The sequence below is a fragment of the Lissotriton helveticus genome, chromosome 5_1 (genome assembly GCF_964261635.1).
Source record: "Lissotriton helveticus chromosome 5_1, aLisHel1.1, whole genome shotgun sequence".
In the NCBI taxonomy this organism is placed as follows: domain Eukaryota; kingdom Metazoa; phylum Chordata; class Amphibia; order Caudata; family Salamandridae; genus Lissotriton; species Lissotriton helveticus.
This window is the reverse complement of record NC_136065.1, coordinates 1,117,429,531-1,117,446,926: the sequence shown is the minus strand read 5'-3', so window position 1 is coordinate 1,117,446,926 and position 17,396 is coordinate 1,117,429,531. Positions and strand designations below refer to the sequence as shown.

At 41.6% G+C, this 17,396-nt stretch overlaps 1 protein-coding gene across 1 annotated transcript in view; it reads left to right on the top strand.

Moving 5' to 3' along the window:
* The window catches only part of LOC144752596 (VPS10 domain-containing receptor SorCS1-like), a 1,975,184-nt gene that overhangs the window by 1,708,915 nt on the left and 248,873 nt on the right, over nucleotides 1-17,396 (top strand). The window contains exons 20-22 of the mRNA XM_078640477.1: nucleotides 7,266-7,399; nucleotides 13,737-13,860; nucleotides 16,237-16,349. Of these exons, the coding sequence (XP_078496603.1) occupies nucleotides 7,266-7,399; nucleotides 13,737-13,860; nucleotides 16,237-16,349 (371 nt within the window). The remainder of the gene's footprint in view (nucleotides 1-7,265; nucleotides 7,400-13,736; nucleotides 13,861-16,236; nucleotides 16,350-17,396) is intronic.

Below are 17,396 nucleotides of genomic sequence, written 5' to 3'. Positions count from 1 at the left end.
TGATCAGTACTAGTACTAGCTTATTTAAGGGAATCTAGCATTTGTCTAATCTCTATTTCTGTTACATTGGGTGGGTGATTATGTTCCTTAGTATAAGTAACAGTAGTTTCCTGAGTTATAGCTCTACCATAACATTTGTTGGCATAATATTTCGTACACTTCCAAAAAACTTTCAAATCTTTTTGTTTCTCTTGAGTGTAGACATATCCCATGTAACAAAGAAGCATTTTCCCTTTTTGTGAATAAATGAATTTAGCTCCTTCAGTCATGCTTGTATTGTAGTGCTAGGAGGTAATTAAAAGAGAATGTCATTACATTTTTTGAAAAAATAATGTTGTATTCTAATAATACAGTTTAACACATTTTTGATTTACCTGTAAATCTTTTTATGATTTCAAGTAGTTCTTTTCAGGTGTTGATGTTCTTCAAACTGTTATTTTCTGTGTATATATTTTTGTACCTGTGGAAGTTGAGAAAATGTGTACAAATATTTTATAACTATTTATGATATTTTGGTAGAGGTTTTTAGCTAGTTTCTATTTAGTTACCTATCTATTAAATGTCGAAGTTACATTTAAATTATATACTTACTTATTTATATTTAACTTTTGATGTCCAGTTGTTGTCTAGGTCTTCTGTATTTTCTTTTTGTCTGTAGGATAAATAGTAAAAAAAAACATATATTTTAGGTATTTGGCTTTTAAACATAGGTGTGAGATTTGAGAGTTACATTTTCGATGGAAAATAATGTAGTAGTACTTACTTTAGATAGGTGTAGCTGTCTTTATGTTGAAGTCAATACGTTTTCTTTCATAAATCCTGCAGAGTTTCGTCTTCCTTTAGTTAGGAGATTTAGGCTGCATTTTTAGTTTGTTGTAATCTTGTTTATATAGTATTAGTCTAATAGTTTCTGAAGTAGGATTGGTTGTTTAAATTGATAGTCTGTTTTAATTAGTGGATTTGAATTTTGTAACCTGTTATGCTAATTGCTTTCCTTATATGGGTGACTCCAATTAACGTTTATTTAATGTGTAAGGCCTTATTTAGTATAGGTAATGTTATCTTTATATTTTTAAAGTGGAGGAATATATATAATTTGCAGTAAGAAATGTTTAGTTGTTCGAAACATTGTTTATGTATTATAAAATGTATGTTTGTATTTATTTTGTGTTATAAATGTTAGGAAAATATATAGTATGTTTTATAGCTTTTTAGAAACAATTAGTGAATAATTATGAATAGTATGACTAAATTTTAAGATAATACAGTGATTTATTCAAGGATGTAGTAATTTCGATATTTTTAAAAAACGATAAATTTGCTATCTATATTTTTGTATTCGATATTTTGACAGTTTTTCATTTAAAGATATGATAATAGATGTTTTAGAAATCGATAATGTTGTTAGTCGATATTGTTGTAGTCGTTGTTTATTTTAGTCGATAATGTGGTTTCGATATTTTTGTGTTTTGTTGTTTAAGTATAGGCAATCGATAATTTTGTAGTCGATAATTTGTCATCGATATTTTGTCCAGTCGATATTCGGTCTGTCGAGGTTATGTCAGTGATCCGCTGGGATTGTGTATGATTTTAAAGAATTTAGACAGCTTGAGTTTCCGGATATATCGGAACACATCTATTCTTGTAGCTGTATAGCTGAAGTCGGTAAGTGGACAGAAGGTGAGTCCAAGGCTGAGCAACTGTTTTTCGGCTGTTGTTAGTGTTGCAGATGAAAGATTGATTATTGTTTTTTCATTTAGTTTTTGTTCTTGCGCCAGAATTTTTTCTTTTTGTTTTTGTTTTTTGTGCCTGTTTTTTCGGCGTCGTTCTTTTCTGCAGCGGTTGATTCTGGACTTGTTCTCTGCTGTTTTTGTTTTTGTTGTTGCTTCCGTGGACGTAGAGTTTGCAATCGTGCATTGACTAAAAAATCTATTTCTTCGCCCAAATCCAGAACCATTGATGGCTCTTCCTCTTCGTCACCTACTGATGAATTTTCATTTGAATACGTGCTGCAATTGCTGCTCAAATTTGAGTTGGAGTCACTAGTACTGGGTACTCATTCATTAAGATTTTCCCGTGGGCTGTTGTCTGATGAGGTTGCTTCTGCACCTGATTGAGCTGGTGCTTTTTTTTGGTTGATCTTCAGCCGTTTTGCATCATCAAATTTGCGCGCGAAGGTATAGATTTTACCGTGTTCATAATCATCTTCATCGCGCGCAAACTTCCACGCCTTGCGCACCTTGATTTTTTCTTCATGCGCATTGACCCTTTCCTGGATCTCCTTTCTCATTGATGTGATGAGATCATTCGGTTCAAATTTGCGTAGCTCTTCATTAATTAACTCCATCTCCTTTAACAGCGTTGCGCGATCTATCTCAGCGTATTCAATTAAAATTAGGATCAAATTTCGTGAAGCCTCCAAATTACTCTTACCCCATTTTTTCAACATTTCTGGATGGAGCTTGTCATAATTGGGGGCCAATAGAATTCGTAACTCTCATGGAACACGTTCTTCTGCAATATACATTGTGAGCGATTTGTGCTCCCACCACTTGGTAACTTCATTTCTCATCACTTTCTCCAGGCGCTTCATAAGAGCCTTAATTTGTGTTACATCTGACGGGGGTGAGTTTGCGTTGCCTCCAACATGCCCGCTATGTTCGTAGCTCCCCTTTGGGGGATTTTTGGCAAGTTGGAAAAAAGTTTTAATGAGGCCGCTTCTCGCCCCTTTACTGCGTCTTCCGTCATTTTAGATTCTGTTTCTGCTTGGTTTGCGCGTATACTTGTTGTATAGTGCGGTGGGGACCGATGTCGAAACTGCCCCCACCCGCAACGCCTAATTCCTCCTCACTATGCTCGAAGATCACTCACCACACAAGGAAAGCGCCACGCCGATGATGGCCTGATTCGCTCTGGTTTCACGAAGCGTTTTCACACGACGTGTTTCCTTCACCGCTCCGCGTTCTCGGTAGGCTTGATCTTCAAGTGGGTGTGTCTACTCTCGCTAGGCAGGTTCACAGCGCGTAGCCACCGCTACACAGATGCACTCTCCTCCGGTAGATAATAGACCACTCCAGTCACTTTTAGCGTTCTTCCAAAGTATTTAATAATTCAATTGCTGCATGTGAATATACGAGCAAAGGAACAAACCCCAACGCGTTTCGGCGAAGCTCTCGTCTTGGTCACGGGTGTTTTTTCAAAAGTGCTCAAACAATAAATAAAGTTGCACGTGAAAAAGTAATAAACGGCGCTAATAGTTGCATTTATCAATGTATGATGTAAATAATTATCAAGTTACGTATCTCCTTTATTTGAAGAGTCGCTCTGTTACCAGGGTGGTTATAGCTTCACCACTCCAAGATGGCCGAAATATTGAGGGCGAGAGTCCTTTGTTGATGTTTATTACTTTTTCACGTGCAACTTTATTTATTGTTTGAGCACTTTTGAAAAAACACCCGTGACCAAGGCGAGAGCTTCGCCGAAACGCGTTGGGGTTTGTTCCTTTGCTCGTATATTCACATGCAGCAATTGAATTAATAAATACTTTGGAAGAACGCTAAAAGTGACTGGAGTGGGCTATTATCTACCGGAGGAGAGTGCATTTGTGTAGCGGTGGCTACGCGCTGTGAACCTGAATTTAGTTACAGGGTTACCTCGGCCCCTGTGATGCACCGCTGTCTTGGTGTCCCGGTGGTTATGCGGAGTATGTGATCTTTAAAATATATATATATATATGGGAACATTTGAACATCACAAACAGACTTTAAAGTACATTTTCCTTCCCCTTCGTTAATGCGATACCTACCAGCATAACCATTGCATGCTGGACCTTGTGGGCGCTGACAAGTAGGCGGACTACAGGAGGTGTATGCACAGAAATATAAGCAAAGGGGGAGGTGCTACAGTCCGTTTGAGAGAAGGCAGACTATTTCAACCTTGCTCACGCCCGTTCACTCAAGCACACACACCTGGCGCTGAAGAGGCAGAGAAACGCCGAAATGCATCCGCCATAACAAAGGAGAACATTTTCCCTGATGTGCAGCTAAATAAAGTGCTACCGACTTGTTCCCCAGCTGTGGCCTTACTCTTTTTCGAATGGAAGGAGTGGAGTATGATATATATATATATATATATATATATATATATATATATATATATATATATATATATATATATATATATATATATATTTATATTCCCAAGTAAGCCTTAATGCCCACGAAGGCAAGGTACATGGCATTTAAAGGCAGGACACGTAAAAGTTAGTGTTGAACCTGTCCTTACAGTGAAATATCCCCTAAAGCTATTTTCACTTTAGCAAGGCTGCCTGCTTCCATAGGGAAACGCTGGACTTCATTATTGCATTAAATGAATGCTAAATTCAGATTGGTAGTAGCTAGAGCAATTATTCAAGGACTCATTTTCATATTTATTCAATTTCCAATTTGATGGTGAAATCCAATTTTGTCTAACCATTAAGCAACAGGTATTTTTAGGAAGTTACAATTTTCCTACCTAAAGCTTGTAAGTATGTATCTGTCACTTGACAGCTGGATGGCTCCCCTGTGGTTAGATGTGGATTGCTCCCAGACAAAAGGCTTTGGGTGTGGGCAATGTTGTTCCTCCATTGAAAGGATGGCCTAGGGGCTATTTACACTTCAGCGAGGTCTAACCTGTCACAAGCAATTGTACCTGATGCCAGGCCTGTTCCCTTTCTTTGTCCCTCTAGCCAATTTAGCTCCAAAACCAGTAGGAGAGGGAGCTGCCCCAGAACTTGTTTGGCATTACTACAAGGGATGTATTTCCATTACCATAGCCACACCCCTGGGTGGGTGCAAGAGCTCTGTACAGGGAAAGAAGGCTCCTCCCATATTGGATTGTACCAGAATCCTGTTCAGGAGTGCTGGTGTTACCCCTGACACCCTTAGTGTAGTCTTCCCTCAAACCTTTTGCCTGCTTGCCTCCAATTTTATTGATCTTTTTGGTGGCCTGAGGACTCTGGGCACTTTACCACTGCTAACTAGTGCCAAAGTGCAAGTGCGTGCTCTCTCCCTAAATATGGTTTGATTGATTTATAAGTCCCCAGTAGAGTGCACAACGTGTTCCCCAGGGCCTGTAACATAAATGCTACTAGAGGGCCTGCAGCCCTGACTGTGTGTGCCACCTACTTAACTAGCCCTTTAAAACATGTCTCAGGCCTGCCACTGCAGAGCCTGTGTGTGCAGTTTACACTGCCATGTCGACCTGGCATAAACACCCTTTGCCTAGCCTTAACCCCCCCCCCCCCACCCCCTTTGATTACATATAAGTCACCCCTAAGGTATGGCCTAGATAGCCCATAGGGCAGGGTGCTGTTCAATCAAAAGGCATGACATGTACTTTTAAGTTGCACATGTCCTGGTACTGAAAACCTCCCAAATTCGTTTTTCACTACTGTGCAGCCTACCCCTCCCACAGGTTAACATTGGGGATTCCTTGTTACATCTAACACGTGTAATTCCCCATTGGGGGAATTGGAGGAATAACAATATAAAGAACAGACACACAGTGAGGTTGTAAAAGAAAGTCAAACAGAAGTGGTAGAACAAGTTAAATAGGTATGCATTCCCTCCAGGAGTGCCTTATGAAAAGCCTAGCAAGGGCTTATTAGCATAGGCTTCTTTCCTTGTGGAAAGGCCCCAAGGAAAGTCAGGGGCACCACCAGTGATCAAATTAAGTGTTGGCGGGGTTGCTGGGAGTGAAGAAGCTCCTCCTTCCCAGGGCTCATTTACGAAATGGGCCATATATATATCCCAGGTTTTTATGAAAAATGACCTGGAGAGACTTTGCAATGTTATATAAGCAATCCCGCAGCTCTGGCTCTTCAGCTTGGGAGTGTAGGGGCTGATAGCGGTTGGTCCTATGGCTACAAGATCAAGTTTGATGTGGCCTTATAAGTGTATTGAAAAAAGTCATAACCATGTTTTTGTGTATTTCAAATGTTTCATTTAAAATATCTTGTTGACAACAATAATGCAAAATATTTGTGTATACACATGCGTTTACAGTTTATTGATGATCCTTTAACAGGGCCAATTTTCTGGCTTTATATATTGATATGATGACCCCGTTACAAAGCCAGTATGATGCCTTTATAAATATTGGTTTGGTGAACCTTTGACAAAGCTAATAATCCAGCTATATTTAAAAATACACCTACTTATATTGTAATGTTACATCGAGTATAAGTGGGTGCATTGTGATTTTGAGGGTCATGATCCACTATGGGTCAAATGTGATAAAAAATGTCATCAAGGGTATTGTCATCTGCATGATGTATATAATTGTAAACCAAAGGCATAATATTTAGTAGTGTGTATAATAATTTACTTTTCCTTTTGCAAAGAAAAAGTACTGACTGGGTAATGATTTATTGAGGGCTGTAGGCATGTGCCAGCAGATGAGATTACTAGCCCACACCTTCTCCCCTAAGTAGTCTTGGACTGCTTTGTTACCCTTAGAGACTCAAGTTCTACAATGGAATACTTGGTTCGCGGTAAGGAGACATTTGTGGACCTATTACTTGTGCATAACTCACATCCTGCAAAACTGATAATCCAATTTCTTACATGAAAGTAGTGCCTTTTCTTCCTAAAATTAAGTATTTTCTCAGTAAGAGCACACTTGTTGACACCTTTGCTTTCATTTGGGATAGAGTACATATGACCTTATATAGCAAGTGGAACTAATAATGCACTGGTGGTAAAAATGTTCACTGTCATACTATGACCAGATTACACAAGTTATTGACATCCCAGATTGATATCAGAGAGCCTTGGGTTCCGGTCTGCCGCACCAAAAAATTAACATTGGTCTTCGCTTTCCTCCTATTATGAGCACATCGGTTACTGTTCATGCTATAGATAGTATCAATGTGTGGAGTTTTACTCAATCAGCACTAACTTTTCAATTGTAAGTTATTTATTTCTTAATTGATTGTTGTGTAGGCTAGCCATTGCAACTGTACCACATAGTTTCTCTGATAGATGTCTTGCTGCTTTTGAGAAGCTAGTAAGGGTGCGGCAAGCTCCTCACAGAAACTAGTTTACTTTTTACAGCCCGCCTGTTTAGACTTCTGGGAGCTCAATCCTAACTCATATAAGGACTGTGGGCTTCTCTCTCATAGTTTAAGAATCTGATTTGCTTCATGAATGAATCGTTTGAGAACCTGCCATGATACATTCAGGCTGTGAGATTAAAAGCTCTTGTTCTGCCTTCCTTTGCAGGTCCCCTTGAACACGTGCACCTCGCGCTTCCCTTTGTCACAACAAAGAATAAAGCTGTGAATGCCTCCGCAGTCCTGTGGCCCAGTCATGTTGGCACAATAACTTATGTTTGGTGGCTTGGCAACAACAGTGAGGTATGTGGGGTATACGTTGTGTTTTTCTCTCCAGAAAACCCTTTGTGCAAAGGTTTCCCATAGTTAAAATTCCCAATAATAAACGAAGAAGGTGTATTTTTTTATTTATAAAAGTAATTTCTCATTCACTGATTCATTTCAATGAGATATGTGATGTGTTTCTTCTTCGTTGCCTTATATTTGTTTTTACAGAATTGTTTCTGGAAATATATTGCGCCTGTTTGTAGTGTAGGCACGGCTTCACAGAGCAGACAATAAATACTACAACCGAAAATGCAGAACTGACAGTGGGACTATGATGAAAAGTGTGACCAGATTACAAGGGGAGGTTGTCAGCCAAATTCTGCGGGTTTGTTTTGGTGGAAAAGGTATTTTTTCCAAGAGCTCAGACCTCTCAAGTGGCAGTCATTTCAACAGACTCCATCCAATCAGGGCTCCTGGAAGTAGGATGAAATGTATCAAACATGCTGGTCTATTTCCACTGGGAGTTCACCTTTTGTATATTTTTCAGAGTTACAAGCTTAGAAAGAAGGGAGTTGCAGTACTCTGTATTGAGCTAACACTTTCAACAGCTCACACATCTGAAAAAGATTGAAGTCACAGCTGGTGCTACAGTTTTCAGCTGTGAAGCTTGTCCCTTCAGGCTTAGTGAAGCTGGAATCAGGAGTTCAGGTATTTGGCAGAGTTAGTCTGGCAAACCTGTGCCAAAGGTGTTGTTGGCTCCGATCTGAGGATTATTCTTCAGACAGATCACCATATGACCAAGTCCACTGAACTATAATTTTCCAGTGCAAACGGCTGTGTGCTATGGCTCCACCTATTCTGTTGAAATTAACAACAGGGTTTGAAGATTGAGTGCTCAGCTTCTCTGATTCCCTCTGTCGTCCTCGATGCAACTGCTACAAGGCTCAGAATTTCAACATCTCTGCTCATGGAATCGACAAATGCACGGTAGCCAGCCGGCTGATTGTCATTTAAAAGGTGCCAGAGCATGGTGCTGGGTAAGGCAAAAGAGTAATATTATGTTGAGAAAGTATTAAACACATGTGCAGTGTCCCTTCTTTTAACAGTTGGGTGTTGCTGGGTTTTGCAAGTGACAGATAAACAAGTACAGATCCATAATTCCAGAGCTTTTGGGAAAAAGCCACAGCCATCAAGGTCTTGCCTCTTGAATTGGGAAACAAAGATATGCACCCTCTATCTAGAATACTTGAATCTTCTCATTAAGGAAAGGGTTTTGTATCGTATTGTAGAATATGTAGAGTTGCTTGAAGTAGATCTGCTTCTGCTCTGGAGCAGTAACGCTGAAAAAGCAGCTCTGAAAAGTGATCACACACAAGAGGTGTTGACAAGTTGCACGGCTGTAGCTGCAGTTTCTTTACAAGTTTCTCTGACATCCTTAAATATGAAGATTTGGCATATTCCAGGGGTCATATCATGATCCTGTTTTATTTGCCGGTGCAGAAAGGGTCCACTTTTTTTCCTCCACAAGTTCAGCGCATACATTGACTCGAAAAATGTCCAGGTTAGTGGATGAGCTGTTGACAGCAGGGCAGTAATTGACTATTAGTGTTAATGAGCTCCCATGTCAGCAAAACGTGCAGTAACTTGGAGATTTTTCGTGTTAATGTATGTGCTGAACTCGCGAAAAATCACACAGATCTATTCTGAGCTGCACAGAAAAGTTTATCTTGGTAAGGCCTTATGAAGCCTAGATAAATGCATTAACTAAACTTAATATGGTATTTTCCCGAAATGTAAGAATACGTTGTTGACGTTATTTTCATATGACGAAAACTGGAACATACAGCCTAATGTATCTAGTAGGGACGCCCCAGCAAGGCTCCTGCATACCTTAAGAGCCCTAAAGGCATTGCACAGGAAAGAGCTATAAGTGGACTGCAAGTTAATAAGTTAATAAGAGATTCTTACTGTGGACAAAATGAAACAGAATTATGGAAATGCAGGCTTTTATACATTGGAGATGGGTCTGCACATTATGAGAGTAAAATAGAACGGAGAAATGAATGAGTTGATAATCAAGGATAGTCATTGAATGAGGATATTAAACATGAATGAGCATCGAGAAGCTTACTTACACACCTTGTAGGTGAACTGGATAAATGTTTTCTGGTGAAAAATTATTAAGAAGGCATGACTGTGTGTATTTAGAAAGGAGGAACTAAATCAGTGCTGTGACTTTGAGATGTAAATTGACAAGGATGTTTTGATCAACAATGTCCAATGAATGTCATTTTTTCTTTTTGTGGAAAATGCAAATAAACAAATTATTTTTAAAAAAAAACAACAATGTCTAATGGCCCTGAAACGTTGAGTAAAGTCATTGTTTTGCCACCAACATTTTATACCATTTCCATTAAACCCACCTCATGCTCCTGAGACGAGCTACCCTCTAACAACTTGCTTCCTTTCGGCAAACTTATGAAACCGTGGTTATTCTCCAATTAGACCAATACAAATGTTTTTCCCATGGATTTTTGTTAAAATCCAAACTTTCGTTACGTGGATGCTTATTTATCAACACAAGAACAACCGATATAACTTCGATGTCCAAAAATAACCAATTATGCTCCAGCCACAATATTTAGAATCTCATAAAAATTTAATGGAATATGCATTAAAATACTAGTGACATTTGTTAATATAGTTTATCAACCACTGGACCAGATACATTGTCAGCAACATTTGGTCTAAAAATAACATTGAAAACAACTGTGTACATACTAAAAAAGTTATTGTGTCAACACAGCATTTCAGTCACCCCTTGACCTTCATCTAACCTTCTTGAGCACCAATAACGGATTTAAACTTAGGAGAAAATATAAACTCTGCATCTCCATCAAAAAAGATTATCTAAACACATACGATTGGGCATTTATTGTTCTTATTATAATTCTTGTATACATAACACATATGCCAAGCCCCTCTGCTCCCGTACGCTCCTGGACCGGGCCCAGAGACAGACCCCCTGGCCCCCGCGAATGCCAAACCGACTGCCGCCACTATGTCGCCAGCACCCTCCACGCACTCAACACCGGACGACCGCACACCTGCTCCTGGCCGCCCCGAAGCACACGAAAAGACACTTCTCCTGCCGGAGCTGCAGCTTCACCAGCCTCCGAGCCGCCAAACCGCCCACCGTGACAGGACGCAACCACCTCAGATGCATACTACTGAACACACGCTCTGCACACAAACATGCCATCGAACTCTGGGACCTGCTCGACACGTCCTCCCCAGACGTCGCCTTCCTGACAGAGACCTGGATGAACGCCTCATGGCACCCGACATCGCCATAGCCATCCCGGACGGCTACAAGATCACCCGCTGTGACCGCACCAAGGGGGTAGGAGGGGGAATCGCCATCATCCACAAGAACACCCTCAGGGTCTCCGACGACACCCTCAGCACCGCCGAACACCTACACTTTCAGATCCACACTGATCCCAACACCACCCTCAGAGGAAATCTCGTCTACAGAACCCCCGGACCCCCACCTCGGTTCAGCGACTCCATCGCCGACTTCGTCAGCGTGCATGCCCTTGCCTCCACAGACTACATCCTCCTCAGAGACCTGAACTTCCACCTCGAGAACAACAACAACACCAACTCCACCACCCTGACTGACAACCTCGCCAACCTCGTACTCAGACAGCTCGCCACAACGCCCACCCACTCCGCTGGCCACACGCTTGACCCCATCTTCTCCGCAAGCTCCCACGTCACCTTCAGCCACACCACCGACCTCCACTGGACCGACCATCGCTGCATCCACTTCACCTTCCGAAACCCACCATGCACCACCGCACTCAACAGATACCTTGCTGCAGCTGTAACAAAGTCACCGAAGACCAGCTAAACACCACCCTTGCCCGAAGACCACCCGCCGACCCCACTGACACCGCCGCCATCAACCTCAGGTGATGGATCGTCGACTACGCCAACACTCTCACCCCGATCAAGAAACCCTCCAACAGACACACTAACAAGAAAGCCAGCAGGTTCACCTCGGGCCTCCAGGCCTCCAAGCAAACCTGCTGAAAACTAGAGAAGAAATGGCACAGCGAACAGACACCGGACAGCTACGCAGACAACAAGAATGCCATCCGCAGACACCATCACCTGATCAGATCCGCCAAAAGGGCCTCCTTCAAGGACCGCCTCGACAACAATGCGCACAACAACAAAGAGCTCTTCAACATTGTGAAGGAACTCTCCAACCCCAGCTCCAACACCAACGACCTCCCGCCATCGCAAGACCTGTGCAACTCCCTTGCCACCTTCTTCCAGCGCAAGATCGCAGACATCCACAAGAGCTTCAATAACCTGCCCACCCCGACAGCCACCACTTTCCCTATCCTTCCACCAGCACACAAACCCCGAGAGACACCCATCAAACATGCCACTCCTAAGTGACTGAAAAGAGATACGCAGTGCTCAGTAAATTGCCCCCATAACAAATTATTTGTTTCTGCAAAATATATATCTTTAGTGCAGGTCTACTATTAGAACCCGCCAAACCAAGGAGATGCGAGAGAATGCAGACGTATGTTAAATTGTGAGGTCAACGATAAGACCATTATTGCGATTTCTAGAGGAAAAAGTTTAGGAGTTATACAGGCTAGGAACGTTTTACCCCCATTTTGTTTTTATTTGAATCAGTTCTGAACATTGTGTGCCACACTGAAGATGAGTTACAAATGGTTTGATGCCTTTGGTATTGAAGGAAAGCAACAGTTCTGGATGCTTCCGGACACCAAAATTACCTCTGCCAGTAACCAATGGAGAACACCTGGACACCAATGTAGTCCTTTCTATATGTGCCCCTCCTCTTTGTGCTTGTTCTTCTCTTCTGAGGATGTCCATAGTAGAAACAACTGCTACCGGTCCTGGGTAGTTGGGTGTGGGGGGGCGAAGGTTGGAACAAAAAAAAAACACTTACCTGGAACAGCCGGCTGTCTGGCTGCTGCCTCTCCTGCGTGTTCCGTCAACTTCCCCCAGACTCCTGGCAACAGGACGTACCCGGCAGACAGGCTCCCTGGAGCCAATCACAACGCTGCAATGCAGTGTTGTGGTTGGTCTGAGCACCGTGCATCGGTGCTCAGACTGCAACAGGGAGCCTGTGTATATTCCTGACCAAGCTGTGTAATTCAACCTGGTGGGGAACATGCAAAGTGTGCATGAACTCTTTGGGCCGGCCAAACAGTTCATGCGCACTTTGGGAGCACAGCACTCCTCCCCATCTCTGGCCAGCCCCGCCCGAGAGCCACTTACAGCTATAGGAAAAATAACATGATAATAATGATAGCAGCGGCGCTCCTCCACCTTAGCGGAGGAGCTGGTCTATAGCCTGTGAGAGTCCATCTTGTGCGAGTTACTTCTGTGCTGTGTTCCCTCCTTCGAGGAATTCTCTTGAGTGTGAGTGTCTTTTTCCTTCAGGTGAGCATCCAGCAACTATTTATTTCCTGTTGAGTTCTAAGGTCGGCAGCTCTGTCCGGCGTCTTTGACTTTCATACACAGTGACCCTGTGTATGTGAACGTCAGAGAGGACGGACAGAGCTGCCGACCTTAGAACTGGTGAATCACCTAATCTCCCGTGCCTAAATAAAAAACAAAAAATAAAATAATCTGACTTTGTGTAATGTAACTGGTGCTTATGAAAAGCATTAGTGTATCGCAAACTGATGGGCCTCTTGCAGAATGTAGTGTGGGGCCCTGGAGTCTACCAGACAGACATTCATTGGTCTTAGGCTCAACGCCCCACCCCCCCAAGGGTTGCTGCAATGCTCTTGGGCCCAGTTCTACTTAAATCTGAAGAAATACAAAAATAAATAAATAAGTTCTTGTGGAATCCATTTCTTGTTGCTCGAGCCAATACTGTTGGGTTCTTTAACACCTTTTATCATTTTCAAAAAACCTTTCGGATTTAATTTCGTTATCTTTCTCTTCATTTTAAAAAAATGGACTTCCTTTCATTACAATGATGTTTTGCATAATACAGACAAACAAAAAGAACGTACTCTATTAACGTATCAAAGTCTTATAGATGTCAACAGGTTTACCACGAAAGAAAGAATGCTAACTTTCAAGACTGTTTATATATGATTCGCATGTGATTGTGTGGTGTGCTATGGTGATTTTTTGAAAGCCTGGAATGGTCCTGCTGAGATGAAACTGATGTGGGTTGCACGGCCAGGCGTGTGTTTGAATTTGAATAGAACAGATAGCACTAAGCTCTGCCACTTTTTGTCTGATATCTGCTGAAAGCAGGAGCCGGCCTCAACGTCTCTGTTCTCTCTGTGCTTGCATCTTGCAGCCGCTGATCACCCTGGAGGGAAGCATCTCTTTCACGTTCGCCTCAGAAGGAATGAACACGATCACAGTGCAGGTCTCGGCTGGAAACTCCATTTTGCAGGACACAAAGACGATCGCGGTGTATGGTGAGCCCTTGTCGATTACACATATTGATCCCCCGCCTCGGCCTCCAGCAGAGGAGCGGCAGCGATGCCCCCTTCAGCAGGCGGCTGGAGTCAGATAAGCAAGCACAGCGCTTAGTTCAGTCTGTACCGTGGCTTGAAAGGGCCCCGCCGCACCAGGGAAAAGTGTGCTCCTGTTGATTTTGGGAGCAAGTACGAAAGAAATTCTGATGTTCATCTAATCGGTGTGGGTTTCTGTGTTATTGAATTCGATAGGAGGCGTTTGATAGCAAAATATCACAGCATTGTTGTTGTTTTTCTGTGCTGGAAGAGGGCAGTCTCTAGGCATTGAAAATGCCAGTACTCCACAGATTTATCGAGTTTGCTGGCTGCATTTTGAAAGTTATGTTCATTAGGTGGTTGCTCAAGAAGCTTTGTACTGTGTATTGAAAAGAATTTATTTAACCATTATTGCCCTCTTTTCCGGGCTTTAACAGTGGCTAATTCAATTTGTTTGGATGTATAAACCAATGTCAGAGCCAAAACAGAAATTTTGAACTAACGACTGCGGTGAGGGCTCACAATAACGATACCGAAAATTGGTGGTTGTTAATTCGTTAAATACGTTTCTTTTCATGACATTGACATTATGAGCTAATTTACGGCTATTTTGAGGAGCACATCTGCACTACAAAATGGGCTAACTGCACTGGCATGCATTTTTCTTGTGAACCCTATAGGAAAAATGGAAATGTAATAGAAACCGGAAAAAAAAACACTTTGCAGCTCTATACTGATATGTTCAGAAACTGCAAGGTTTGTTAAAATGCAATCATGAGTGCAATAGGTGCGAATGTGTACTGGGACAAACCGGGCAAAAAAAATACTAAATAATAAAATGAGACATCAGTGAACTCCAAATAGACCATATTGCTGCAACCTCCCTTATAATAATTGCAGAGTGGTTTTGGCATCCTAGATGGATGTTCTGGGAGGAAAGAAGTCACTCACACTTATTAGATTTTACATAAGTGAGCCAAATTGAAAATATGAAGACACTGATTAGCTTTTTAGATGTTCATTAACTTTATTAAACGTATTCAAAGAAAAGAAAATAGAAGTTGATTTTTTCATCAACATGTAATTTAGATTACCCCCTAAGAAAGATATTAAACCGAACAATATTGGTTCATAAGATCAAACAGCATATTGCTACACTTCCAATCCTTGCATATATAGTTAATTGTGGAATAATGCACTTCATTTCTATTATTTCTTTGTAAATTCTCTATGTTTCTAAAATAACATATGCATAGAGGAGAGTTAAAGGAAAATTGAATTTTTGCAAGTAACCCTGCCAGCTACGATGCAAAATATTGTAAAGGAAGTACTTATTGCAAAAAGGTGTGTGTACTATACATGCATTGCATGTTCTAGCGCTTCCAATGCTTGATGACTCACTAAAAGTAATAGTGGTGGGTGGGTTGCAACTGTTACTGCGCTAAATTGGCCTATGGGAGTTGCAACCTTCATTAAACCGCTTGCAAGGTTTGTATTGCCCTTGAGAAGACCCCCTTTGAGTCTGTGTTTTTGCTGGCATTTGAGGGCGTTTGCGGTGACCTGTTGCAAATGAGGTTGATGATGGCAAGTACTCAACTCTACCCACTTGGGAGTTGAACTGTACTTTATTCAGAATGAAATGCGTGCCCACTTGTGAAAAACTAAATGCACTACAACATCCAGAGGGCCGTGTTTACGGCCACGCCCCCTCAGGGGCAGGTGTTTTGCTTAAGGATTGAAACAGTACCAGCATTTTCATTCTCCTCACAACACGCCACAGAAGAAGGGATGTGTTTATTCCCGAAACGCGTCTGGCAATGCCAATTGACTTTGTGAAGTGATTTCCTGCTCTTGTCTTCCATCAGCAAGCTGCCATTAAAACCAGTGTTTTATCTATACTTCCAGAAGCTCTTCTCGAATGGGTTTCCTGTAAAGATGGATATATATATAAAAAAAAAATTACAAAAAATATATACATATATATATGTATATATATATATATATATATATATATACACACACACACACACACATACATGTATAACTATATATCTGTATCTATCTACACTAAACCCACATATACTTACCTCACCTATAGTTAACATGCCTGGTAAATGGTGCATGGTAATGGCAATACTTGGTAAAGGCTGTTTTCAGTCATAGCTAACAGCAATGTAGATACTTTCAGGGACTTGAAATCCAGGCAAAATAAAAAACTTGGCAAATCAAAATACGCACCCCTCTTCTACCAATACTACAGCAGCACAGCTCCTGTCTTAACTTTATTCTTTACACACTACTCCATTGACAGACTTTTCCCTTTTTCCTTTCCATCCCCAGAAACATTTCAATCGCTTCATTTATCATTCTCTCCAAATCTGGATGAGTATAATCCCGACATCCCTGAGTGGAGAAGAGACATCAGCAAAGTGATCAAGAAAGCGCTTTTGGAAGTAAGTTATTGATCACTCTTCATATATTGATCTATAATCCCTTTGATGATTTGTCGTTTGTTGGTATTGAAAGGAAAGAAGAGCAGTGCTGTGCTTTGAAAATTGCCTTCTCTGTTATGCTACTTTTGAGTGAGATTTTGAAAAGCTGTTTTTTGCTTAGTTGTGATAATGTTAGTAATGTCGGTAATTTGCTGAATATTAGACTATGTCAAAGCATGGTCACTGTAGAGTGAACTAATGTTTACAATGATGTTTCATGTATACTACAGATTGATATGAAACCTGCCTTATGGTTGAATGATAGTCTGTAGTGGCTGATATGTGTTACTCTGGACCCAAAAGATTGAAATGCTGCTGCTTCCTTCTGTAGTCAGGTATAGTCAACACTTAATTATTTACAGGTCAGACATTGAAAATGTGTAATCAACTCTTGGTAAATACAAACCCAACTAACTGCTATATTGCTCTTAATCTGATACTCCTAGCGCAACCAAATGTGTTAAAGGGCAGTGAAATCAGCAAACAGCCGTATTGTTGCAGGTTTTTGAAAGTGACCTGTCAAAATTTGTCTTTTATAAGAAACTATTCAATCACATATCATGATTGAGGGTAACAATGAAAACTTTGGTCAAGTAGAAGATGGCTACAGGGGCTTGGCCAAGATGGCTACTGTGCAAGTCGCAAGACACAGTGCTCCGCGACCCTTGGCCTGTGAATAGTTATCCTGGACCATATTGTGGGGTGTTTCCTGTCGGAGGAGGTTGCCAGCATGGTAGAGGAAACCCGCCCGCGTTTGAATTGGCTTCCATGAGATCCTGACAGACACATTCAACATTGCGACCTTCCGATAGGGAAACGTCACTAAGCTGACCCTGCAACTTATCAGGTCAGCCAGGGACCACCAGACCAGTGGTAACATCCGTAACCAGATATACCAGGGCCCATCATGGGTCAGAAGACACATACCTCACCTTCCAGTGTCTAAGAAATGGCTCAGTGCTCATCCCGCCGCACCAGCATTTCTGCAGGCTCCTGATCCTTGCTGGA